At 49.5% G+C, this 26,675-nt stretch overlaps 1 protein-coding gene across 1 annotated transcript in view; it reads left to right on the top strand.

Moving 5' to 3' along the window:
- Window positions 1-2,691: 2,691 nt before the first annotated feature.
- The window catches only part of PAXIP1 (PAX interacting protein 1), a 48,129-nt gene continuing 24,145 nt past the window's right edge, over window positions 2,692-26,675 (top strand). Inside the window, exons 1-6 of the mRNA XM_082846706.1 lie at window positions 2,692-2,880; window positions 5,565-5,699; window positions 10,086-10,129; window positions 12,479-12,542; window positions 19,365-19,478; window positions 22,002-22,616. Coding sequence (XP_082702832.1) covers window positions 2,800-2,880; window positions 5,565-5,699; window positions 10,086-10,129; window positions 12,479-12,542; window positions 19,365-19,478; window positions 22,002-22,616 — 1,053 coding nt within the window. The 5' untranslated portion in view covers window positions 2,692-2,799. The remainder of the gene's footprint in view (window positions 2,881-5,564; window positions 5,700-10,085; window positions 10,130-12,478; window positions 12,543-19,364; window positions 19,479-22,001; window positions 22,617-26,675) is intronic.

Below are 26,675 nucleotides of genomic sequence, written 5' to 3'. Positions count from 1 at the left end.
ACTTAAGTACTCCGTAGCTTAAGTACTCCCTTTTGTGGAAAGGTTAAATGTTGTAGTCTATAAACCCAAACTAAAGGTTTACTAAACATTGATAATATCTAACTTCAAGGGGTATGTGATTAGCTGAACGTAATGAGAGCAAGACTGAGATTGTTGTATACAATAGAGATGCATTTTTTAAAAGCCATTTGGAAATACTTATCTAAATAACTGCCTCAAGTTCCCACCAGTAAGTACAATTTGAGTTAAATATTCCCAAGTTTACTTTTCCATTTTTTAATTTCACATTTAACTTTTATTTTTTCTAGCTTCGTTATCTAATTTTGCAACATAAAAAATGAGAAATGTATTACCCTGTTTATCAAATTAGTATTAAACAGGCTGTTTATTCTCTGAAGGTTATCAACAAAATGATCATGCTTTGAACTTGGTTGGGAGAACTGTAAATATAGTAATGCTCAGTGTCGTGTTTGGGGTCATACATGTGTCAGTTAAAGAAATACAAAGCTTTTGTTAAATTAACTGATACTTCCTCAGAACATCCATTATCCACGTGAAGTTAGATTTCATCTAAAGATGTTTCTTGTACATTACTGGCAAAGCAGCAGTGTTTGATACACTCTACCCGAATGTTTTCTTTGTAGGCCATTGACCCAGGGCCTTCCTGATGCTGGTGTGATAAGGCCCACATATGTGTACAACACTGACCTTGCATAATTTCATGTTTTACAATCTCTAGACAGGTTGATGAGATTTTAAATAACAGGTTTCTTAGTCCCATAATCTGCCTTCTTGACTATCAGAAGTCACAGTAGGGTAAACTTGCCCTGCTGAAATGTTACAAGTTCTTTTCTAACTTAACAAAATAAAATACCCGGTTGAGGTATGTTTCAAGTCTTTTAATATAAAAGTAGATGCTTAAGGCTTCCCTGGTGGTGCAGTGGTTGAGAGTCCGCCTGCCGATGCAGGGGACACGGGTTCGTGCCCCGGTCCGGGAAGATCCCACATGCCGTGGAGCGGCTGGGCCCGTGAGCCATGGCCGCTGAGCCTGCGCGTCCGGAGCCTGTGCTCCGCAACGGGAGAGGCCACAACAGTGAGAGGCCCGTGTACCGCAAAAAAAAAAAAAAAAAAAAAAAAGTACATGCTTAGTTCCCGTTTAACCAAGGAAGAAAAAAGCTATCAATAAATAAGTTCTCTCACACAGGTAAATAAAAGGGCATGCTAATTTTGATTTGGTATTTAGAACTAATTTATCCCTCCTACATTTTCTTAACATGGAAGGTAAAATGTTACAATGGTCAATACCAAATATATGCTTGGGTATTCAAAGGAAAGACAGTACATTCTTATTCATTCAGGCAAGTACTGAATGTTTTTATTATTTAAATAAAAAAATTGTTAGCTTTAGAATAGGGCTGTTTCAGACTGTTCAAAAGACAAATGAAAAAAGCAAAAAGCGGGATATTTAAAAGGCTTAATGTGTGCTTACTTTCTGCCCATACAAAATCACTTATTACATACATGCGTGCAATCAAAACCGTATTCGCCGATTAAAAAGAGCCAGGGTCCATTGTATTGCGTCCTGGTCAATGAACCAACCACGTCAACTGTCACTTTCAGAACTCCTGTTATCGCAGAACAGAAGTAATACAAGGGCCTCAAAAATGAGTTAATGTTATAGGAGGCTGCCGCAATAATTTTGCGAGGTTTCTCTCTCGACCAATTTCACTTTTACTTAAAAATGTCTTTCCGCTTAGCAGTTAAGAAGAAGTAGGCCTGATTCACGTCCCTTTCGATTCTCAGTCTTCTCAAGACTAGGACAAAGCCTGCTCCCCGGGGAAGGCTGGGGTCGGGCCGGCTGCACCGCCCCCCTCCCCCCTCCCCCGCGCAGGTGAGCCGGGAGCAGCGCGCGGAGCGCAGGTGCGCGCAGACCCCCGTGCTCCTCGCGCCGCGGCGCCGCCGGATGACGTCAGAGCGCGGGTACACGTGGCGGCCGACTGGCGTCAGCGGTGCCGGGAGGGAGGAGAGCGGGGCTGGTTCCGACGGCCCGGGTCAAGACAGGAGCGGGTTCGGGCGATGGGGAGAAGCCCACTGGCCGCGTCCAGGAGGCTGGCGCGCCTCGGCCGGTCTGCAGCGCTCCGTCCCCGACTCGGCCCAGCGCCCCCGCCCTTCAGCTGGGACCCGGGACCCGAGCTCCAGTGCCTGAGGCGTCACCTCGGGTCCCGTCTGGCAGCAGCCGGCGACGCTCCGCTCCCCTGCGCCCGAGGCCAGTGACCCGCTCCCGCCGCCACCGCCGGCAGCCTGCGACCCCGCGGGCCCGCCCCTCGCCGCGCGCATGCGCCGCCCCTGCGGCCGCGCGTGCTGTCGGGAGGGGCCTCCGCGTTCCCTTCTTTCCCGGGACTGGCCCACTCCGGTCCCACCGAGGGGGGTGCATTTCCCCTCGACCCCCGTGCTTCCTCCTGAGGGGGCGGCGGCGGCCACGGGCCCTCGTCTCTGGAGCAGGCTGCTCGGTGCCAATGTCCGCGGGGCCGCGGGCTGCAGCAGAGGCGCTGGGCGGCGCCGGCCGACCGCCCGTCCCTCGGCTCCCCCTCGGCGGCGGGCGGGATGGTGCGGCCCGCAGGGCTCGCGCGGCTCCCGCGCTTGGGCGGCCCGGCGCGGGCGGGGGCGCCGAGGGCGGGGGAGCGGGCCCGACTCGCAGGACCGGGCCGGGGCCGCGCGGGCCGCGCCGTTCGGGAGCGAGCCCCGCGGGCGGGCCTGGCGGGGCGGGAGCCGCCGCGGAGCCTTCGGGCCGCCGCGACCATGTCGGACCAGGCGCCCAAAGTTCCCGAGGAGATGTTCAGGGAGGTCAAGTACTACGCGGTGGGCGACATCGACCCACAGGTACCGCGTCGCCCCCGCCCCGACTCCCGCGTCCCCGGCCCGTCCTCGCTCCGGCCGCGCGCCAGGGCGCACAACGTCGGGGCCCCGCCGCCGGTTGCCCGCCGGCGTGGCTGCGCGGAGGCTGGGCCGCCTGGCGCCGAGCAGGCCGGTAGCGGGGCCGGAGGGGAGGGAGGGGAGAGGGAGCTGGTCTGTGGGCCCCGCGGTCGGGGAGGGAGGAAACTTGGGAGGGGTGCTGACCCTTGTAACAGGGGGAGGGGACCTGGGGGCCTGAGGGATCCGCGGCGGGAAGGGGTTGTGTCCGGACTGGGGGAGGAGGGCATTGGGAGGTGGGTCTGCCCTGGAGCCCTGCGCCGATTGTCCCCGTCCCCGCGCGGTGGGGAACCGGGGTGCTGTCTCGTGGCCGCCTCGCCCGCTTCCCACTCCGCTCCTTTCTTGGCGGAGTTCGGACCGGGCCGCCCTTCCCGCGGCAGCCTCGGCGGTCTGGGCTCCCCTGACGCCCAGACGGTGGGTCCGAGCGTGGCGGGAGCTTCGGCCGGTGGAGCTGGTAGGGACGTGGGTCCCGGACTGCTGAGCCGACGGCTAGTCGCTCTGGTGTGGCAGCCACCCCAGGTCGCAGGTCTGCGGCTCGGTCATCTCGTGTGCGGCAGTGAACCCTCAGTTTACCACCAGTGGATGCGTGTTCCTTGATTTCCCTAATTGGGTGAATTACACAGTAATGGAAAAATACCCTGGTAACGCCGTCACACTAAACATTTGACTTTTTTTGTCGTTCGGGCTCATGCCAAAGGATATCGTGGCTTTTCCTAAGTAGAACATGTGTTTGTGTTTGAACGTTAGAATGTTGTTTTTCCATTGTGGGAATTAACCGCAGCTGAGTCTTCAGGTGATTCTTAACACTGTTCGTTTTCTTAAAGTTTATCTTTACAGTTTTATCACCTGGGTGTCTCATTGGCCCTGAGTGCTAAGCTTGGAGACCTGCGGTCTGGGCCTCCTGAGTGGAGACCGATACTTAACAAGTAAAACTTGGGTGGCCTAAAAGGCTCTGTGGAAGGCTGATGGGCCTTGGCCTTCCAGAGGCTTGCCTGTCGGTATCTTAGTAACTAAGCTCCCTTGGATCACCACCTAGGTGGTCCTTTCTCCACTGTAACTCTAAGGTAAAGAGGCTTTGAATTCAAAGGTAAACAGGTGCTGAGCTCAGAGGGCTGAAGTGCCTGTAAGGTGCGGCTTCTCCCTTCCAGGGTTTCCCTTTCTTCACTGTCCACTGTTCTTCCCCTCTCTCATCCCACCCCCTATTTCATTTTAGGACTTTGGCTCTTAAGAGTGACCTGAACCATGTGTTACTTAAAACCTGGAGCAGGCTGCACTGGAACCATGTTTACTCAACTGTGAATCAAGTTTAAGGGCTTAAAAATGTCCTTGCAAACCACTTTGATCTGAAACAGTATATTTTCTGAAAAGTTTAGAGTCAGGATATTCGATTCTCTGAATCTTATAAATGTGGGTTCAGAGAGTTCACGTGCGTTGGATGAACATCTAGTTCACTTCCACGTGTGGGGTGCACTCGGCTGCTCTGAGCGTGAAGCGTGCTCCTGGCGTCCGGCTCCTGGCCTCCACCCTCCCCACAGCCTCCACTACTGGCCGTGGCCTCTCTTCCCTTCCCGCTGCGGCGTCTCATTCACTCCCAAAGCTTTGCCCTGTCTCTGTAGTGGACTGAGGGCTCCACTCAGGCGGGACCCAGGTCTCATCCTGGATGCGCTGGGTGTCTTCCTCGTTCTTAGAGGGGCACCAAAGAAGGCCATGCCCTAAACTGAGACTTTTGTCTTCCCCCCGCACCCGCTCTTAGACGTGGTCCTCGGGAGCAGTGTGCTGTCGTTCCCCAGTTTCTCGTCCACGTGCCCCTTTCGGTCACCAGGTCTTGCTGCTTCTCTCACATCATCTTCTTGTCCCTGATGACCTTTTTCCAGTTAAGTTACCTGCCTCTTTCGCCTGAATTATTGCAGTTGTTTCTTAACAGGTGTCACGGCTCCAGTCCTGCAGTGTAAGTGCATTCTTCTTATGCTGACGGCAGTCTTTCTGTGAAGTCTGATCATGCCTCGTCCCTACTGACCAGCCCTCAGTGTCTCTCCAGGAGACATTCTGTATTTTATTTCAGGATAAAATACAAAGGTGTCTGCACAGCATCTATGAAGCACAGTTGACGGTCTAATCCACGTTCAGCCGTCCAGCGTGTTGAACGCTGCTCTCTCCACACGATGCACGTGTTTTTGCCTTGCTGACGCCTTTAAGTTCATAAGGATTCGGCTCCTATAGCTCCTCTTCCAGAAACGTTTCCGTTTATCAGAAACTACCTGTCCCCAAGCCTTTATGTTTGAGACATGGCGTGTCGCGTGCTAGCCCAGTCTCAGCACTTACGGTGCTGTGCTTACCTTGTCTGTCAGTCCTGTGTTCAAGACGGACCCTGTGTAGTACCTGGGTCACAGGAGCCTCCGTGCTTACCTGTCAGTGAATCAAGATTTGCTGCTTTTTGTTGTCCCCATATGTTTCATTGCATATGATTTAGGGCAAGGTTATTAATCTTATGTGGAGAACATGGTGTGTGTTTATTAGAATTTTCACTGTAAAATTTGTATAAATTGAGAATGAAATACAGCATTTTCCATTTTAATTTGTGTGGTTTTTTAAAGGTTATTCAGCTTCTAAAAGCTGGGAAAGCTAAGGAAGTGTCGTACAATGCACTCGCCTCACACATCATTTCAGAAGACGGGGACAATCCGGAGGTGGGAGAAGCTCGGGAAGTCTTTGATTTGCCTGTAGTCAAGGTTGGTAGTAAATTTAATGAATTCTGTGCGCTTCATCAAGTACCTTGCAAGCAGTACGTTGAAGTTTCCGTGCAGCTCTTCTCACACTCTTTGCTGAGGTGCGGCTCTGGGTGGGAGATGCTCTTGGCATCTGAGGAACCATCCAGCAGAAGGCCCTCTACGTGAAATCAGGCTTCAGCAAGGTTTCTGCACGTTACCGCTTACGCACCTGCTGCGGGTGGCCCCGTTTTGTCACCGTCTGGAAGTTGTCTAAGCCAAGGAAACGTGTTGAAGGCAGTGGATGTGCTGTCTTGAAGCAGATGACGTGGGTGAATTCTGCTAAGAAAGTTTATTGATTCTAAGAGGAACTCCTGGAACAGGGCTCCCTTCCATCCCCAGTGGCCAGGGGTCCTGATTTCCAGGCAGACAAGTCTAGGGGAGCCCTGCCCTCTCTGGGCTATGGCTCTGCTCTCCGACAAGGGTCACAGTGACCACTTGTGCCACTGTCCCTCTGGTGGCTCTCTGTTCCACTATCCAGCTTGACCTGTGGGTAGTTTATCCTAGAAAGTAGAGTCTCAGCTGGTGGGTGAATTGTTCAGTTTTGTTGATCTGCATACTGTGCTGCTCTGTTGTGGCTGCTGGTTGAACTGACTACTGTTAAATGTGGGTTTTTAAAATTTCAGTTTATAATTTCGATCCTTCCGTTTTTTCTCATCATTTATAGTGTATATTTGTTTTAAAATGGTTCTGTTCCACTACCCTTTTTTTCTCTTTTCCATGCTGTTACATGTGTTATCTTAAAAAAAAATCAACATGACAGTTACTGTGGCTTAATAATGAGAGAGGTAGGAATTAGGAGAGAGTGCCGCTGAGTCCAGCTGGGCAGCGGGGTTGCCGGCTGGCCGCTGCGAGGCCTGAATGCCACCAGCGTCCAGGGTCTGAAACGCTGCCCTGCAGGCTTAGAAGCCTGATTTTGGAACATAAGCCTGAAAGCAGATCTGTCTCACAAGAAGGTTCTCAGGAGGGCGCTGTGTAAGTCGGAATGACTTAACTTGCGGCGGTGAGGATGGTGGTCGTGCTTCTGGCTGGATGCTTGCTTCCGCCTGGCCAGGGCTCACTCCGCCCGAGCCTTTTTGAAGTCTGACAGCAGGTTCCTGCCGGCTTCACCTGCAGCCGCCTCGTAGGAGGGGTGGACCTGCCACGGACACTAGGCTGTGGACCCCGGCACCGGTTCCCTGGGGCCCTGTTTCGGCCTGTGGTTTGCTTCCACTCTTTCTTGGCTTGAGGGACTGTATCTCATCCCTTCCCCTGTCTGCAAACTTTTTCCCCTCAGACAGTAGCCTGGAGCCTGTTATCACAGTGACTTCACATGTTGTGTGGATTTCCTAGTGCACCTTGAAAGGGCAGCCTTGTTAACACGTTTGGGGCGCCCAGTCAGCTTCCGCAGACCACTTACTGCAGTGCTTCTTAAGTCCAGCGACCCCTCGAGCCCCTTTTTGTAGCAAATATTTTGTAATACCCCCTCTATTATCCTGAAATGAAATTCTTATGTACAGTAACATCATATAACTTGAATATATATTTGTATTTATATATAAATTGCCCAAACTGAAATGTAAAAAAAGAGGAAAAAAGGAAACCAGATAACAGAAAGTCTGCATTTCACTGTGTAAATACCCTGGAGGATGGGGTGTAGCGTCACCGTGGACCCGATCCTCTGTCCTGCAGATGCAGGTGCCAGCTGTGAGGTGACGGTGCAAAACGGTGAGCCATCCTCGCTACCATTCTGGGCTAAACAGCGCTGTCTCCTTCACTTTACACTGAAGTTGTGTTCCCAGGAAGGTCCGTCTGTAATGCGGCTGCATACAAGCAGCTACCACCCAGCTCCCGCCATGGTCACCGTTCTCCCAGTCTAGCTCAGGTATCCCCATCCTACTCCCTTTGGCTGTGGTATTTTAAAACGACTCCCAGGCATCCTGCTCTTTGATCTCTTTCAGCATTCCAGCCTGCTTTTAATTTTGTGGCAGCACCTATACTGTCCAGCGACTGCAGTGTTGCATTACAGGATGGTAGAATTTTCCAGAACCCATCCAGCAGTTTGCGCTCATTCCAGATAGTGCTGGTAGACCCTCGAGTTCTTGTCTGAACCTAGTAAGTTTCCTACTGGGGGCTGCTGTCAGTAGTGTGGTCTGTGTCCAGCCGAAGGCGGAGGCCTGGTTCTCTAAGTGCATATCCCTTGGCCTTTACCTTAATGTTAAATTTGACAAATACTTTAAAAATGTAGGCTTCCTTTTGCCCAGGGACAGTTTATCTTTCTCATATTTGAATTTTATGGATGTTTAAAACTTGCTTCTTTAGGCACCAAGATTTTTAAAATAATCTTTTTTAATGGAAATACGTTCCTCAGTGGCCTTGGGCCCTCTTAATTATGCTGACTTTCAGCAGTGAATTTATTTTAATTTATTATTATCTGCCTTTGGGATAATAGCTCCTCATTACTGTGCTCTTCTAGTTCTCCGTTCCTGCTGTATTATCATTAGTGTGTCCTCCTTCTTTGCTGCATTATCTTCTCTAGACTTACCTGGATGAGGGCCGCAGGGAGTCTGTTCTGCTTTACTGCTGCCAGCCCTGCAGTCTGTAACCGGGACGCGCGTACTCGCTGCTCCCCAGCCCCCAGGGACAGCTTTCCAGGGTGAATGCTGCATGCAGAGTCATAAGGGCTGCCTGTCCGGAGTGTGAGCTCCTCCGGTCGTGGGCGCTTCCCTCCCACTGGACGCGGGAGGAGCCGTACCCACACCATCCGAGTCGTATTGCAGTGCGTTGACCTAGGCTCTGAGAATCCTGCTGACACGAGACAAAGGGGTGGCCGGGAAAACTGGTCTCAGGCAAGCCTCCCTCGTGCTCCCACGCCGCTGGGGAACAGCAGAGGACTCTGGTGTCACTCCTGGGAATAAGGCTTGGCCCACGCGAGGGTGTCCTGAATGCAGGAGGAGTGGTGGCCAGTTCCCTCCCGTCCAGCTGGAGTCTCCCCAGGACTGCAAGAAGCGAACAGCCGCTGGAGACACTGCGCGTGGAGACGTTGCACACTCCCTTCCAGCTTGGTGGCTTCATCCGCCAAGTTAGTTACACACTTGGCAGAATTATCAAATCATCATGAAGTGATTAATCCAAGTAGAGCCAGTCTTTATTTTATAAAATGTGTAATATTTCTATGCTTTTTCACAGACGTTACACTTACTTATAAACTTATGCTGAGAAATTGTTGATGTTCCCTGAAAAATGAGGAGGGGGTACTTTGATTTCTAAAGTTCTTTCAAGGTGTATATAATGCATGAGAAATGGGTGTGTATTTATGTTGCAGGTGGCGAAGCTTCTGGAAGGCAGCTGGCTAAGTGGGTTATTACTGTATTTTTACATAGTAATCCTGTGAAGCAGAGCTATCAGGATAATGATTAATGTAATTTTTAAAATTAAATGTAGAAATAATGAGGTAATTTTTCAAAAATGTAAATTACCAAAAAGGTAGTAATTAGTCTAAGGTTTTATAATTAATCTGAGTTTTGCAATTCATAAAAAGATTACCAGACAGTTAGAAATTCTTTCTGTGATTTACAAACATTGTATCTACTTGGCTTCACTGAAAAAACTCACGAATTCATACCTGACTGGATTCAGGACTCCAGAAGGAAACATAGCGGGGCTGTCTGTACCTCAGATGGGGGTAGGGAGGGCTGTCAGTTCCCCGTCCCCCCAGTTGTGAGGACAGTTTCTAGCCGGCCTAGAGGCTTAAGCAGTAGAAAGTGTGTAAACCTAGAATTTAAATTTCCAGGGACTTCCCTGGTGGCACAGTGGTTAAGAATCCTCCTGCCAATGCAAGGGACACGGGTTTGAGCCGTGGTCTGGGAAGATCCCACATGCCGTGGAGCAGCTAAACCTGTGCGCCACAACTGCTGAGCCTGTGCTCTAGAGCCCGCGAGCCACAACTACTGAAGCCCACGTGCTGCAACTGCTGAAGCCCGCGCTCTGCAATGAGAGAAGCCACCCACCGCAATGAGAAACCCGTGCACCGCAATGAAGAGTAGCCCCCGCTCGCTGCAACTAGAGAAAGCCCGCGCACAGCAACGAAGACCCAGTGCAGCCAAAAATAAATAAATAATTCTATACATAATAATTTTTTAAGATCTGGTAGTGTTTCATTCTACAATTGGGCTTTTCACCTTGGGCACTGATAACTAACGTTCCACTCTGATGTTTCTGCTACGTGAATACTCGTGACTGTAAGCTGGATGCTGTGTAATCGGTTGTAACAGAGCCTTTACTTTTCTAGGAGCTTCACTAGTAACGTGACGACATGTTGCGTATGAACTGGAACTGTGCTTTGACTTGCGTTAATGTTTTCTTTTTCAGCCTTCTTGGGTGATTCTGTCCGTTCAGTGTGGAGCTCTTCTGCCGTATCCTTTGTGGGGAAGTGGGGCGGGATGGGTTTAGTACTGGAGTGGTCTTCGCTTACTGAGCTGCCTCATTAGTTAGGGGAGGTGGTGTTGTGTTCACTCTGTCCCTGCTCTTTCCATCCTGTATCCAGGTGTGTGTACCTGATCCTTGTCATTACCCCTGGGGGGCCGGGGCGGGGTGGGGGGACCAGCTGTGTGGAAGCAGCTCTAGGCTGGAACCTAAGGCCCAAGTTCTAGTTCTTCTGCGACTTGGCTTTAGGATCTCAGCTGGTCTGGACCTCGGTTCTGTTATCTTTGAAATAGATGGTTTTTGTGGTGTCTAGTTAGATGGACTATTTCTAAAATTCTAAATCAGTGTGAACCACATCATGAATTGTTTGAAGAATAAATTGGAGAAGAGAACATCAGGACATTTTTAGTTTTATATCACGCACCATTGTTCTTTTTAATTATATTGGTTTATTAATTCAGGACCCATGTTGATCACCTGCTGTGGGCCTGGTTCTGAAAACAGAGGGGTTGACAGGGCCTCATTCCTGCCCCCAAGGAGCTGCCCCGCACTACGTGTTGGTTCATTCAGCGTTTCCTGAGTGTGGCCCTGGAACTACCCAGCCCACATACACACTGACACACACACACTGACACACACTGTGCTGGAAGCAGGAGTGAGCCCTCTGCAGCCTGCTGTTCTGTGCTCTAGGCCTCAGAGTCCCTGTTTTCGCCCTGGAAGTGTGACACTTCCCTGCAGGGTCATTCCAGGCGTAATCTGATTTTGGAGGTCACTTCTGTTAAGGTACCTGATACTATGCCGTCATGATGTCCTAGTGTTAGACCTGGGCAGAGGTGATGTTATTTACCATGTTGTGCGGCTCTGCCAGGCATTTACTACTGAATCGATGCGGGTGGAGGGAATCTTCGTGTATTAAATATGTATAGGAGACCTCAGATAAACAGAGAAAATACCTCCTTCCACGCAGTTCTTAGAGGACGTGCACAACTTTTAGCAGCTCCAGCTCAAACATTCTAAGATTTCTCTTCCACAGTCTGAAGAGTTAATGGAAATTGGTTCCTGGTTTGTTTTTGGCCTTGGTTTTTTAGGAGTTTGAGTTGTGTTTGTTTGTTTTCTTTACAAGCACAGGTGAAAGAAAACTGGGAGGGAAAGGGTGTTTTTGAGGATAAGAGGCTAGTTTTTCCTGGCCTGGATCGTGCACTCGCTACGCAAGGATTTCCTGAGGAGTTGTCACTTTGTTTGAGCACTTACTGCCTGTTTTCCCAAGGAAGGTTAAAGGAGCAGAAAGAACTCCTGAGACTCGGTTAGGCAGCACACTCTTAGCCTCTGTTCACGTTTCCGCAGGTCTTTGGAAGTAGACAGTGCCTGAACTAAGGTAGGAGGATGGAGACAGAGCTTGGATGATGGGGCTGAAGGCATGATGTTGGGGTCTGAGGAGCTCAGGGCAGCCAGGAGGCCCGAATCTCTGTGCGGTTTTCTCAGACCTGGGTAGGAGACTTCCAAACTGCAAGAAAATTTTCAGTCTGATCTTTTTTCTTAATTCACCTATCTCAGGAGGTGTACTTTTCTCCTGTAGGGAAAGAGAAGTAATACTTTAACCCATTTGAATTCTAGACACTCCAGATTCTTAAAAAAGTCATGTTTGCTTTGAATAGACCGTAAAGTGCAGGCACCTAGAGGTCATGTCTGCTTATGGAGAGCCCTGTGCCCAGTGTCTGCACTCTGTAAGCTCTCAGAAAACGTGTTGAATGAATTTGAAAGTCAGAGCTTTAGAATTGGGGAGAATCTTGGGAGTTATATATACTAACTTTTGTTTTAACAAAGGGAAAACTGAAGCTCAGGGTTGTCTTGCCCAAATTCAGAGAGTTCGTGATGGTGATAAAACTAGAAGTCAAGTTCTTTTATGAAAGACTGCTGTGTGACAGAAGTAATCATGTTAAAGTAAACTTAAGACCCTCAATTTGCTTTTAAAATAATCACTATGCCATATGTGGTTGTGTACATGTATAGGCATGTGTGTGTTTATATATGTGTATATAGTTAGATGTTTTTTCCATGAGTATGTTATGCCCATTTTATTGATGATATAAGTGGAGAGATTGGATTTGAAAATGCACTTTACGGAAAACCTCTCAGTTCTTTCTGTGCTGTCAACTTCTCTTTTTTTCCAGTCTGCCCTGCACTCTTCTTTGGTCAACTTAAGTCTGTCTCTTTCCTAAATGGATTGAATGGGAAGCAGAGGGTGGGCAATGTCCAAACGGGCCAATGGGAAATGTCTCTGAGTGAAACAGAGCTTGCACTAATCTCATCTCATTGGAATCTTAATAACTGTAAAACAGAGTAAATGGCTTTTCTCCAGAGTCATGTCAGATTTTCTTTGGAATCACTGCCTGCCTCTCTCAGGTAAGCATAGTACAATTAGTCTTGTGTTATTTACACATAACAGTTCTGAGTTTTTATATGATTGGATTTATGATGTATTTGTAAACCAGTGTTACTTACTAAACTGCATATTCAGTATGACCTTATGACACACTTAAAATGATTTAAATATTCATACTTAGTCTTAAGATTTAGAGCTTTAATGGGTGAAAGTGGTCTTTCTAAAGGATTACAAAGATTTAAAACTTGAATATGAAAACAGTAAAAATGAAATTGAAAGATGACAAGGAAAATTCATTCAGAAATAAAGGCAGAGAATTTTATTAATAAATAAGGGGCTCATGCAGATCAATAAAAGAAAAAAATAAGACCTCAGTAAACAAGGCAGAAAAATGAATTTACAGCTTTATAAAGAGGAATTACAAACGAGCAGCAAAACCTTTGATACACTTTATAAACAAAGACGTGAACGCCTTAATAGCGCTGAGATAAGATTTTCTGCTTATCAAATTTGTAAGAGTATATTCGGTGCTGGTGGAGCTGCAGACAAGCTTCCCCTCTCCTGGCAGGAGTGCAGTTCAGTGCAGCGGTTTTCTAGAAAAGTTGAGCCAGGTCAGAGCCATAAAATAGTCTTTCTGCTTCCCCTGCAGTTCTCTTATGTTTAGAAGTTCATCCCAAATTGATAGAAATGAGGGCAGATTGATGCATAAAGGTGTTCAGCGCAGCTTTATTTATTAGAGGGTAAATTTGGAAACAGATGATCCACGATTTGGAAATGTTTAAGAAACCTGTACACTTACATACTAATCTAGTTATGTAGCCAGTTGTGAATTTTGTTTTATGAATATATGTAAAGACATGGGGAATGTCTTAACTGGGGAAGAAGCCGGGTATAACAGTTATGTACAGTATTACATCAACCAAATATAATATGTAGGAAATATCTGTAAGAGGGACCAAAATGTTAACGGCAGTGAATTCTGGGTAGTGTGAGAAGTGAATGTTTAATATTGTTTTATGGTATTCTGTCCTCTCAACCCCCTAGGTAAAAAACCCTCAAACAGTAAACGATTATTATGAAAAACCAAGTTGGTGTTGTTTAAACTCACTTTTTAGGTTACATGGAACAATTAGTAGCCATTGGGCAGGAAGAAGCACAGTGTAAAGGGCTCCCATTTTCTCTGACCTCAGTAGGCCTCATCCCTGTCTGTAGTTCTTAAGGTGATAGTTTTGAGAAGGCGTTTAGTCTTCCATCCCCGTGGAAGCCTTTGAGAAAGGGATGTATCAAGGATGTTGGGTGAGACGAAAAGGGATTTGATCATAATCTTGCCTTTTTCTTACACCTTTGTAGTAGAGGATTATGGAACCGGGTAATATTAGCTTAATATCGTTAGATTGTCGGCCAGACTCAGCTTTTCATTCAAACGGTATCACCATGATCCCTTCTCTGTCCAAGCAATAAGTAAAATTAATTTTGTCATTGTGTTTTTATGTCTCGTAAATTCTGAAAGTTCTTTAAAATTATAAAATCCTCTGTTTTTGCTACATTGATTTAATAGAGATCCTTGAAAAGTTGGCTTTTCTTCCCCTTAAGAACCAGAATTTTGCTGGTATTTGTATTTTTCAGCATTTTTCACATCTTTGCTATAAATGTATATTTACACGTTGATGATCTTTAAAGTTGGCTAAAATGAAAATCTTCTCACGTTGGGTACTGTGGTTACACGTAATTTTTATTGCTTATACTCCTCTGTATGTTCCAAAGGTATAATAAGTATCAGAAAAGTTTTTTAAATGAAGATACTTTATTGCTCCTTATGCATAAACACAATGTACTGTGGCTAGAATGTAAATTTTGCATTTAAGTATATTCGTATGGATTGGATTTCCGGGCTCATGATTCAGAGCCGCGATCCAGAGGGCGAGGAAGAAGCCGGGGCAGGGGGTCCTGTGGGTGTTTTCTGGGATCAAGGTCATGGTGACGTGGTACTTAGCGGACCTGACTTGGGAAATATAAAAGAACATCAAGAGCGTGTGAATTTAAAACAGGGTTTAAAGTTAGGGGTTAGACATGTCTAAATGTTAACTGTGACTTTAGCACTGGAGAACCTTGTAGCCTTGGAGAGAAGTAGAACCGAGATTACATTTCACGAAGGCTCTGGCATGTGTGATAGGTTATTATGCAGTGCACTTAACATCTGCGGTTGTAGTGCGCATGGCCCACGTGCAGGATGTGCTAAATCAGGGGCACGGGTGTTGGGGTGTGAGTTTAGAGAAGGTGGCGCCGGTGTAGACTGTGGGATCAGGAAAGCCTTGGTGGAGGCGGCAAGATGTGAGGGGCCTGAAACGACGGGCGGGACTGGCGCGGAGCCGGATGGGGGCACAGAGGCTCGTGCGAGGGGACCGGCCTCAGAACAGGCCGTGTGGCTGGGAGGAGAGGAGGAGAACAAGCACGCAGGCAGGCGGGCAGAGAATACAGGAAACTCGATAAAGTAGCCGCTGTTTCACTCTTCTTGTATATTTAATCTTGGATTGCAAACGCAGACGTTTGCATTAGAACATTTGGAAAACACAGGAAAAAAGGAAGCAAATTAAAATCACTTGCAGTCTTGTAGGTGGAACTGGTCTGGGAGCTCTAAGCAGGACAGAGGGCAGGGTAAGGATGGGAATGTGGACAGGAGGGCCAGTCACAGTCTTTAGACTTGAGATGAGGATTTGGACCCAGGTTAGCACCATGTAGAAGATGACGGCGTGGATCTAAGGAACGGCTGGGAATCGGAAGGTCTTGGTGACTTGGGGGATGCTGTGCAAAGGGAGGAGCCGGTGCTCACAGGGGGCCTCTGCGTGCAGAGCCTGTGGTGGGTGCTCCACAGGAGGCCACTAGGCAGATGACTTCCTTTTCCAAAGTAGGAACATTGCCGGACGTGGGAAACAGAGAGGACTCTGGCTTCTGAGGGAAGATGATGAAGTCGGACTGAAGCCCCTCGCTGTCTGAGTGTCGGGCCTGGGAGATGCAGCGTGAGGGACTGAGAGCTACTGCTTCGTTGCAGAGCGGCTAGAGAGGGGAACAGGTAGTCAGGAATAGAGCCTTGCGTAACATGTGGGGTTATGGGGAGATCCGGGGAGAAAGGGGACTTGGAAGTAGACAGAGATGGTGCTGGAGGAGGGGTGTTATGCTTAGGGACCGAGAATGAAGTCAGACGTAGTGGTTGGTTTTATTGCGGGGACGGAGCAGGGCCCCAGGGAGCAGTGCGGAGCGACAGTTGGTGCCCCTCCATGCTGCTCGTTGACCCGGGAGCGGGAAGACGGCAGCGCGGGGCTCTGTGTCTGGCACACAGGCTTAGGGGTCTAGGTGGACCTCGGGTTCTGGGCTGAGGAGCTACAGGTGAGGTCAGTGGAGGAGAAGAACGGGGACCCCGTGAAGGAAGCGGGGGGCGTGCGGGCGTCTGGGAAGCAGCCCGGCTGCAGGTGGTTCTCCGGGTGGGGAGCGGCTGGGGCTGGAGTGGACCAAGGCGGACGCAGCGAGTGCTCTGGCGGAACTTTATAGCCTTTCAAGCACATTCGTTAGGAATAACAGAGTCGGTATGACCTTTATGGGTCAGTTACTGCACTTATTCTCACAGTTCGCCACTCGTGATGGTGAAAAGAAAGCTCTGCTTTATTTGAATAAAGATCATTCAGCTAAGACTGGGGAAGGCTTTACTTGATACTAGTTCATACGAAGAAGCCCTGGTTCAGAAAAGTGCACTGGGGACACTAGTATTTTGTGGTTGCTAAAAAATGTGAATTCAGTTGTGAGACATACTAACAAACGTATGTTCAGTGTGCAGCGAAAGGACTTCGGTTCACCAAATACGTGAGGATGCTTTGTGACGGGAACAACGCCCAGGGGTGCGGATAAATGAGGATACAGTTCCCTCCCTCGGGTGAGGGCACAGTCCAGAAGGGGAATGTCACATACGCGGAGCTGAAGCGGGTGCAGGGTGTGGGAACAGTACCAGGAGGGGCGACCACGACAGTTAACCTGCACCTGGTAGGCCTCTGGAGCACCTGCACACGCGCACGTGCACACGGCAGGCAGGCAGGGCTCCAGCGCTGTGAAAGGACTGTTTGCTTGGTGGTTCTCAGTGACCTTCTGTCTTTTCCCGTCAGGGTGTTGATACAAGCTGGAGCTCTTTGTTGGAGTCTTCCAGAGCTCTCCAGGGAGAGGTAGGGAAGGGAGCTTGTGCCAGCAGAAGTTGGGAAGCACAGACATCACCTGCCTTCTTCTGAGCCGGTATTGATGCAGGCTGAGGCCTCTGTTGTAATGTGCTGGGTAGGTCGCGGGGACAGGTCACGAGTCTGATGGAGAGCCTGGCCAGGGTCCTCATTTAAATCTGGAGGACTAAAGAGATCAAAGCCTTTCCATTCTGTATTTCAATCCACAGATATTTCTTGACTGCCTACCCATGTGCCTGGTACTGTACTAGGTCCTGTCGAAGGTACCAGAGTGGAGGACGTGGTTCTCACCTAAGGCTCCAGTCGGTAGGATGGTAGCTTGCAAGCAAGACGGGACGGGGAGAGCTTGTGGGGCTGCAGCCAGGAGTGTCTGACGGAGAGACCTGGAGAAGGAGGGGCGCCCCCGGGGCACAGAGGGAAGCCCTTCCTCGAGAGGGACGCCGGTGGAGGTGTGGCCTCTGCTTGGGACAGAGGTGCGCATTCAGAAGGGGCAGCTTGCTGTGGGAGTGCAGGGGCCTGTGGGCGCTGAGCCGAGGCTAGGGGCGGGGCACAGAGGCAGGGAGAGCAGCTCAGGTGAGGGGCCGCAGGTCAGAGCGCAGGTGTGGCAGCAGCTTGGAGCAGGACCAGGGCTGAGGCACACACAGATCAGGAAAGCCCGAGACACTGTCTGGAAACTTCCAGATCTCAGCCATAAGGTGTTGAGGAGACATCCAGGCTTTCTTAGTTGAGACCGTAGACTTGTAGTTTAGGAAGATTACTTTTTTAAAAAAAGAAAAGTACTTTTCCCCAGTTATAAAATTAATGCTCTTGAAAATTTGGAAAATACAGAAAAGTATAAAAATTAAAATTAAAATGTCCCCATAATTCTGTCACCACTAGGTAACTGTCATTAACATTTTGGTGTGGAAAGAGCATTCTTAATTATGCTGATATAGATTCATTGAATGAGCTGGTTTGCGCATTCAGTCATTTAACCCAAACGTACGCCGATGAAGAATCTGGTTCTCAGAGGTTTTCCGAGTTGCTCTTAGCTGGAGTTTGGAGGCCCTGTGTCCATTCCAGGGCTCCCTTCTTCCCGATGTGATGTTCTTTCCACAGCAACTTCCTGTGCCCTGTTGAGACCCGGGCCAGGATCCAGGCCAGCAGGGTACAGGACTAGAGTTACTGCAGTCAGTGAAATAAAAATAATACCTAACTGATGGGTGGCCAGTCTTTGTGATAAAGCCATATCTAGATTATGGGTTTTCCTTCATTTTAAATAAAGATTATATAATGATTCATTAGAGTAATATGTATTACCGTGTAATTAAATCTCACCTCCAGAGGCTGCAGGATGTAAATGTTTTTGTGAAAGTCTCTAAGAAAAATAACATCTTCTGATCCAGTATCCTGAAATGTGACACTGACTTACTAAATTAAAGAGAGAGAAGATAATGATTTTTAAGGTGATTTTATAAAATTAGTGTGTTCTTGTTAGTATTCACAGAGTAGTATGGAATGCAAAATAATTTCTAGGAATATTTGTGAAATGGATGAGAGTAGCTACAGAATGTTAGATTTTTGGTCGGCTGAATAATGGCAGTTAACAAGGAAAAAACATGCTCTTTGTCAACACTTTAAAAAAATTAACTTGAGACAAAGTTCAGAAGTCTTAGCCATAATTCACAGTTTATAATAAGTTATCTAGAAAAAAATTGACTTAGAGGATTATCTTAGGATTAACACCTTTATTTTTCTTAAATGTTTCTTTTGTCTTTGAGACGCTAAAATTTATTTTTTAGTAATTACGTTTGGTAGTAACCGCCCTTAGAGAAGCAGTCTAGAGCAGTGGGAAAATACAGCTTGGAGCCGGGTCTGGGTTTCCAGTTACTAGCTGTCATTTCTGTGAGTGTGCACCCCACCACCGGGTCACGGGGACTAGGGGTGGACGCGGAGCCCTTGGCACAGTTCCTGGCACATAGGAGGCAGGCAATAAATGGTAGCTGGTCGGTTGTTGTAGTGAAACCTGTTGTACCACGTGAGCCGTTACATCTGGAGTCTCCACTTCATCGCTCAGCAAGCATAAGAATTGTTCCTTTTATGCTTGCCTTATTTTCTGTGTGTTTGATACTTACGTTTTCCCCTGAGCTTACGCACCACTGTATTTTTACCTTTTATTTTATCCATTTCATAATTAGTATTTGTTATCCATTAATTATTAAGGAGTTCCTTAAATATGATTTTGATACTATTGTATGTAAACATTTTTAAAAAATGACACAGGTGGAAGATGGAGTGGTGTACTAGTTCTTTTTCCTATCATTTTTGTTATAGAACGAAATAATCCTCCATTCAATCTCTGGAGTGTGGATATAAGTATTTTTCAATTTACTTGGTGACAAGGCAAAAAAAGTGACGATTATAAAACTCACGATAGGAGTAAAAGTTTTTATTATAACAAGCAAATAGCTAGAAGCTCATCTGTTTTTCCCACTAATACCCTTAGGCTGATTTCATTCAGTAAGGGAGAAAAAGCAGATAAAGCCAGATTGTTATGCTGTCACAGTGTAGTTTAATCATAAAGTGAGCGGGTAGGCAAGCAGAGGTGGAGCCTCCTGATGCAAGCTTCTTTCTGGTTCCTGCCAGGTGTCCCCTGAGGACAGAAGCGCCCTGTGGGCTATGCTCACCTTCCATGGCGGGGGCTGCCAGCTGACTCTCGACAAGAAATGCACGCACCTGGTTGTTCCAGAACCAAAGGGGGTAAGTGTCCCATGTACGTTCTCCTTTTGAATGTCATTTAAGTATTCCCGGTAATCAGGTATCTTCTTTGAACTTCGTTTAAATTAACTGGATTCCGTTTTACAAAAGCTGATAACATTAGTTTATATTATTTATACACAGCTTCATTCCACAAAGGATGTGAGAGGATTATAAATTTTGTTTTGAGCCACATGTGACTTTTAAAGACAAAGAAATTTGGGTTTATTTCATGTTGAAAATAGGATAGTTTTTTGAATCTCTAAGAGTTTCCTTTCACGTCCACTGAAACTTCAGTTCATTTTTGTGAAAATACATATTAGTCCTCTTCACAATTTTTTTAAAAGGCTTGTACTGAGGATAATTATAAGCGTGCATTTGGTGAAGTTCTCCGTGTACTGTCCTTCTCAATAATCTGGAATATTTAAAACTGCGTTTATCTCCTTAAGCACGGGACTCTTCTCTCTAAGCACTGGAGGGCCGTAGGGCTCTGGGGGTCCCAGGTGGGGGTCCCAGGTCGCCAGCATCAGCCTCCCGGGACTTGTTAGAACCGCAGTCTGTCCAGCCCGCCCCAGACCTAGTAAATCAGAACCTGCCAGGGAAGGGGGAGCCCGGGGAGCCTGAGACACATGAAGTTTGAGAACGACCGTTGTGTGGAAATCAAGCTTTTTTCCTTCCATGAAAATTATTTATAAATTTGAGAATTAAGTCTATTTATAGTAGGGAAAGCCTTTTGACTAGCTAACGTTTCCACGTGTCAGTCATTAGCTCCTTTTTTTGTTGCCTTCAGTCTGAGTCAGCGCTGTGTATGTTTCGCCCGAGTGCCACTGACTCACAGGAGGGGTGGGAGGCGTGCGGCCGGGCCTGGGCGCGGGGGTGTGGAAGGCTGACGCCCCCCCCTGCCAAGAGGGTCCCTTTCTAGGGCATCTGGAGCAGAGGTGGCCCATAAATGCATGCCGTTCATCATGTTCATTTCCCGACAAGAAAATAACCTGTTAGCCCATGAGTTTGCTTGTAACTTAGTAAGCTGTACAGTCCAAGGGGAGACTCTGAAAATTTGAGGTGAGTCTTAAAATCTACTTGAGTAAAAAATTATATTTTACATAACAATTTAAGAGATAAGTAGTATGCTTTGGTTAAATAGTGTAGGGTTTCTTTTTATATCAGTATTCATTTATGGCTAAAAATAAGTCGTTTGATTTTAGGTAGCTAGTTTAAGGGGAATGAAGTCTTTATAACTTTTAAAACTATGAGTGAATACTTCTGAAGAGTCAAGTTATAATTTGAGGCAGCATATGAATAGAGTGGATTTGTCAAACAGACTAGCTGACTGCACACAAAAAATAAATGGCATGTTTAAAACAAATTCTTTTTTTTTGCGTTTTTGGATAAATTTATGGAGAAAATATATAAATGGCATGATGAAACTATCCTTTGTATTCTTGAATTTTTAAAATGTTTTAAATTGAGAAGAATGAAGGAATTTCATAACAATCAATAGAAAACCCAAGTAGGTTGATTAGCCTTTGGAGGAGGGAGCTGGTTTCTGGGTGTAAGTCCTTCACCCCTGCTGAAGGGTGAAGGTGGGGCTGGGGAGAGACCCTGGGATCCTCCAGCCTGGCCGCCTGCCGACAGCAGGACGTGGATTTAGTGTGGGGCCCCAATTACGTGTTTTCTGGAGAATTGCTGGTATCCGAGGCTTTAGAGCAGGTGGGTCAGACTCTGTCGGTTAACCGAGCCATGTTTCCAAACTTGTTTATTTTAAAGCCGTTTTATTATGTAACTCTCGTTTAAGATTCCCTGCTCATCTCCCTTTCCCTCGGGCGTTCCTTCCTTTCCGCCCTCTACCCCGCAGGAGCGCCCTCTGCCTGCCTGTCAGCGCCCCTGCCCAGTGTCCCCAGCTCGCTGCTCCCACCAGACCCTGCCAGACCCTGCCAGACCCTGCCCTCCAGCGAGGCCTCCCTGCCCTGTGCCCACGGGACTTCGCGCTGGGTTTCTGTTGTATTCCTGTTGTGCATGTTTAACTTCTGTCCAGAACTAAGCAGAAGCCTCGCTAGGTCAGAGAATTGTTGCGGCCTTTGTGTCTTAGGTAGAATGAGCTCGATAAACACTCGCCCACCTGACTGAGGAGCGTCCCCACGCTCCCAGGACTGCCCGTGGCCCTGAAGGTGCCCCGATCAGTGACACTTTGCACAGAGCAGCAGTCAGTGACAACCAGATTGGACGGCAGGCCGCCTAGCGTTCCTGAGAGTCTCTCGTAGGATTCCTAACTGTGCGTAGCATTACCTGAAGTTGCCTCTGTAAAAGCGAATTCGGCAGACCTGAGGCCGACCTAAGACCATTGACACATGGTTCGTTGTGTCGCGTGTTCTCTGTCTAAAAGGGGTGTGAGCTTCTCCTCTGGGTAAAGTGGCAACAACAGGAGCTGTGTCCCTCTCCTAAAGTTCTTGCTTCGAGTGCGTATTTCTAGGAAATCTGATAAAACTTGCGGGTTTGTTTCCGTGTGTGTTTGTGCTTCGCCCGCAGGAGAAATATGAATGTGCTTTAAAGAGAGCAAGCATTAAAATCGTGGCGCCCGACTGGGTCCTGGATTGCGTATCTGAGAAGACTAGGAAGGACGAAGCCCTTTACCATCCTCGTCTCGTCGTTTATGAGGAGGAAGAGGAGGGGGAGAATGAGGAACCGGAGTCCCCGGAGGAGGCCAGCGCGGAGGAGAGGTCCAGCCCCGCCAGCTCTCAGGACGGCTCCCCCTCGGGTGGCCAGCAGCTCTCACCCAAGTCGAACGCTGAAAAATCCAAAGGGGAATTGATGTTTGACGATTCTTCAGATTCGTCACCTGAAAAACAAGAGAGAAATTTAAACTGGACGCCCGCGGAGGTCCCGCAGTTAGCGCCAGCGAAGCGCAGGCTGCCTCCTGGCCAGGAGCCCGGGTTAATTAACTTGTGTGCCAACGTGCCGCCCGTCCCAGGGAACGTCCTGCCCCCCGAGGTCCGCGGTAATTTAATGGCTTCAGGACAAAGCCTCCAGAGTTCCGAAAGGTCAGAGATGATGGCCGCTTTGAGTCCAGCTGTGCGGACCTTGCGAAATATCACTAATAATGCTGACATTCAGCAGATCAACCGGCCGGCCAACGTAGCACACGTAAGTCACTCTTTAAAAAACAAAGATTTAAATACTGGATTTTACAGCCTTTTCAAATATTTACTTTATTGTCTTCTGCTTCTTCAGGACAAGTAACTTACAAGCAGTATTTATTTGCCTGAGAGCACGTCCCACGGTCTTTATTTGTGTATACGTACACGTGTACGTATTTCAGTGTCATAAATGCCGTGTACGAGAGGGTGACGGCAGGCACGTAGTTGGAGGCCTGACTGCTGAGTTGGCACCAGGACGCCAGTGGCGGGCGCCGCCCCCGGAAATGGCTTCCATGCTTGCTCGGTTTCGTTAGCGGTGGCAGCAAAGAGGAGCCCGCAGGCTGCCAGCTGTTCCTGGTTTGCTTATACCGAGCTCCACGGTAGACAAGTGCGTAACATAAATTAATTCACTCGTTGACGGAGCCTTAATCTTAATTTACAGTTTTGTGATTGGAGCCTCTTGGTACAGGATGGACCTTGAAAGTCGTCGTAAACGTTTTTCACGTGAAGACGGAGAGGAAGTCGTCCGGGTGGTGTGGGCCCGTCTGCGTATCTGGGGCCCCGGAGGCAAGATGGTGAATGAGACAGACGGGCCCCGCCCTCCTTGCAGGTGGAGCAGGCCGACAGTCAGCATAGGTGTTCGGAAGGCAGTAATAAGGGGTCGTGTACTATGAGGGCCGCTGGGGGAGGAGGCCCCTTAAATTAAGCGGAGACTCAACTGCAGGCGGCCCTGGGCAGAGCTGAGGGCAGAGTTGTGGGTGAAGGGGCAGCGGCTGTGAAGACCCCGGAGTAGGCGTGACCTTGCTGTGTTCCAAGGCAGCGGTCCCCAGCCTTTCTGGCACCAGGGACCGGTTTTTCCGCGGGCGGACGGGGGTGGGGAGGGATGGTGCAGGCAGTGACCCAGGCGACGACGGGCAGCGGGCAGCGGCAGGTGACGCTTCGCCGCCCACCCGCCACTCACCTGCTGTGCGGCCCGGTTCCTGACCGGGGGTGGGGGACCCCTGTTCTAAGGGAGGAAAGTCACTGAGACTTGAACTTAGGTGAGTGGGTGGAGGTTGACGCGTAGGGTCTTGTCTTCCATGTTAGGAGCCGCTGGGGGTCTCTCGTCGGGGTGGGCAAGTCGCTACTTCTTATTACGAGACGCAGCACCACAGTCACGGCTGGCGGCGGGGAGGTTTTTAAGAGTCTCTGTTGGTTAAAGGTGCATGAAAAGCACTCTTCCTCCCCTCCCTCGGCTTCAGCAGTGACCAGTTGATCGTGCCTGGTCCTCGAGACGCCGGAGGGGTGGCGTCCCGAGAAAGGCGGGCAGGGTGTGTGGGGAGAGACGGGGCTCAGGGGCTTCGGGGACAAGGTTCCGACAGTCGACACGAGATTCTGGGAAGACGTGTTAGCGCAGCCGGTTCGGAGCCAGTGTAAGTTGACCCCAGCTTGGGCCGTCAGCCAGCGTGAGCACAGTGGGGCCTGGCCCAGGCAGGGAGGGGGCCGCGGAGAGCAGCCCCGCGGCGACGGGTACCTGGCAGCCCGGAAGGGAAAGCAGTTTTGGGGGTGCGGTGGCTTTGGTGATAAAGGCGGAGAGTGAGGTCACGCACCAGTCACTGACGGGCCGCGTTCTGCTCAACACGTTTAGTTTGGCCCAGATAATTTAAATTTGATTTGTTTGCCCAAATGGTGAGATCCTCCGTGACGATGGGGTTTCCGGGCTGTCTTGAGAAGTGGATGGTGTCGTAGAACGGAGCTGGCGTCTGAAGTCTGAACGGTGCCTGTCCTTCATGGCCGAGCAGCAGCTGTGCCCTGTGGACTGGGGCTCCATCTGTGTGCTCACTTCCCGAACTCCATCCCGTCATGCTTTGTGTTAATCCCTCTGGTCCTGGAGGTGAGTTTGAGTCTGAAGGGGGATTGGCAGCGAGAGGCTGAGGGAACGAGGACGAGGTCCCTGAGATGAGGTGGTCAGAGAATGGCAGGGCCAGGCCTCGCCCGATGGTGTCACCAAGGCTCAGGGAGAAGGTGGAGCCCAGGAAAGAGTGGGTGCATCTGTGGGCGCCTGGGCCCGCGTGTCAGCACCCAGCTCCGCAGGGGCCTCGCGGAGAGCGAGGAGGTGGTCGGAAGCCGGAGCACGCGGGGTGGCCGGGATGCGGACGCCAGGCCAGAGGCAGAGCGTGGAGGGGAGATCAGAAATTGGGGGCGTGGGGAGGCTGGAGGGCCAGCCGGTCTGGAGAGGCGACCTGGGCTGTTCAGGGGGCCTGCCAGCAGGGCAGGCGGAGACCCACGTGGGTGCTGGGAGGATGGAGGAGCCGGTGTGCAAAGCCTCTTCCCCCGTCCTCAGCTGAGGAACGAGGAGCGGGAACAGGACGGAAGTGCGGAGCTGTCTGTTCACTGAAGGGTAGAAAGCACTGCTGGTCAGTGACTGGGCATGTCTTCTGGATTCCGCATTTTTCAAATACAGTGGATGTTGACTTAAATCCCAAGTTCCCTCCATTTGGATGTAGAGGTAAAACTCATCTCATTGGAAATGGAAATGCTGACTACACCCGGAGCGGGGGGTGGGCGTATCTCTGCCTTTGCGTCGTCCTCCTGCAGGTCGGACCTCCGCAGAAGACGGACCTGATCTACTCAGCCGCGTGCAGAGGCGGGACCAGTTCTAGCGAGGGAACGGTTTTGATCACTAATGAGAACGCTTGCGAAGAGGTCTGAGGGTTCTTCAGCAGTGTCAGAACACTAGGCCATTTTGCTGCTAGATGTGAAGAAAATGAACCTTTGAAATGTTAGAAATAAAAGATTTGGTTTAAAATTAGATCAGGGGGTTGAGGAAACATAGCAACCATCAAACTCCTGGTTTTTTTGGGTTTTTTTGGGTTTGTTTTTTTTGCGGTACGCGGGCCTCTCACTGTTGTGGCCTCTCCCGTTGCGGGGCACAGGCTCAGCGGCCATGGCTCACGGGCCCAGCCACTCTGGGGCATATGGGATCTTCCCGGACCGGGGCACGAACCCGTGTCCCCTGCATCGGCAGGCGGACTCTCAACCACCCACCGCGCCACCAGGGAAGCCCCAAACTCCTGTTTAAATTGCAAATTTCTGGTGGTTAGGAGCCGTGTGGTGTGTATCGTGCTGTTTTATAAAAATGTCGTGGCTCTCAGTATTAAGTAGTTTAAGTAAGGACTGTGGCAACTATGAGGGAAAAATTCACAGTTGACGTTCACTAAAAATTGTAGTTGGCAGTGTGGCGAATTGTGTGCTCAAGCAGTTAAGAGTCTTTTTCTTTGATTCTTCAGGACTAACATAGGTTCTCGGCCAGAGGCAGGTCAGAGGGTTGAACAAGCCATGTGATGAGTGTGCAAGGTGTTCTAAGGGGCACCTCACACCCCCTGGCCTGCCGGGCTGCCTGCTCCCCAGCCAGGCTGGCCAGGTGCATGCACGGCTTTCCAGGCCATTGTCCACCTCTCAGCCTGGCTGGGCTCTTGCCAGTGTCTCTGTCTGCTCTGAGTTGCCCTCCTGTTGCGTCCTGGCCTCCCCCAGCCCCTTCAGAACATGGTCGCCCACGGAAGGGGCCTCCAGCTGAGTCCTGGCCCCGGGCGTCCCTTCCGGCCCACCTGACGCCACCAGGAGCTCCCCTGGCCTGGGGAGCGGCAGTCAGGTCAGCCCTGTTCGTGATGGCAGACAGGCAGGCTGTATCAAATCTACCCTAGGCTTTTACTTCTGGGGGTGAAAGAGTAACATATGTACAAAAGTTTAAATTTTAATGGTACCACAGGCTGTAAAGTGATGGTAACTCCCTCCCACCCCTGACCCCATGACCCCTATGCCAGACCAGTGTCCTTTGTGTGGGCTCGTGGCCCATCTGCAGATATCCAGGCAGGGTCCCCTCCCCACTCCTGCCTCTTTTTTTTTTTCTTTTCTTGCGGTACGCGGGCCTCTCACTGTTGTGGCCTCTCCCGTTGCGGAGCACAGGCTCCGGACGCGCAGGCTCAGCGGCCATGGCTCAAGGGCCCAGCTGCTCCGCGGCATGTGGGATCCTCCCGGACCGGGGCACGAACCCGCGTCCCCTGCATCGGCAGGCGGACTTCCACCA

Source organism: Leucopleurus acutus, assembly GCF_964270905.1.
Source record: "Leucopleurus acutus genome assembly, chromosome: 9".
In the NCBI taxonomy this organism is placed as follows: Eukaryota; Metazoa; Chordata; class Mammalia; order Artiodactyla; family Delphinidae; genus Leucopleurus; species Leucopleurus acutus.
The sequence above is the reverse complement of the archived record's forward strand: the minus strand, read 5'-3'. Positions and strand labels throughout refer to the sequence as shown.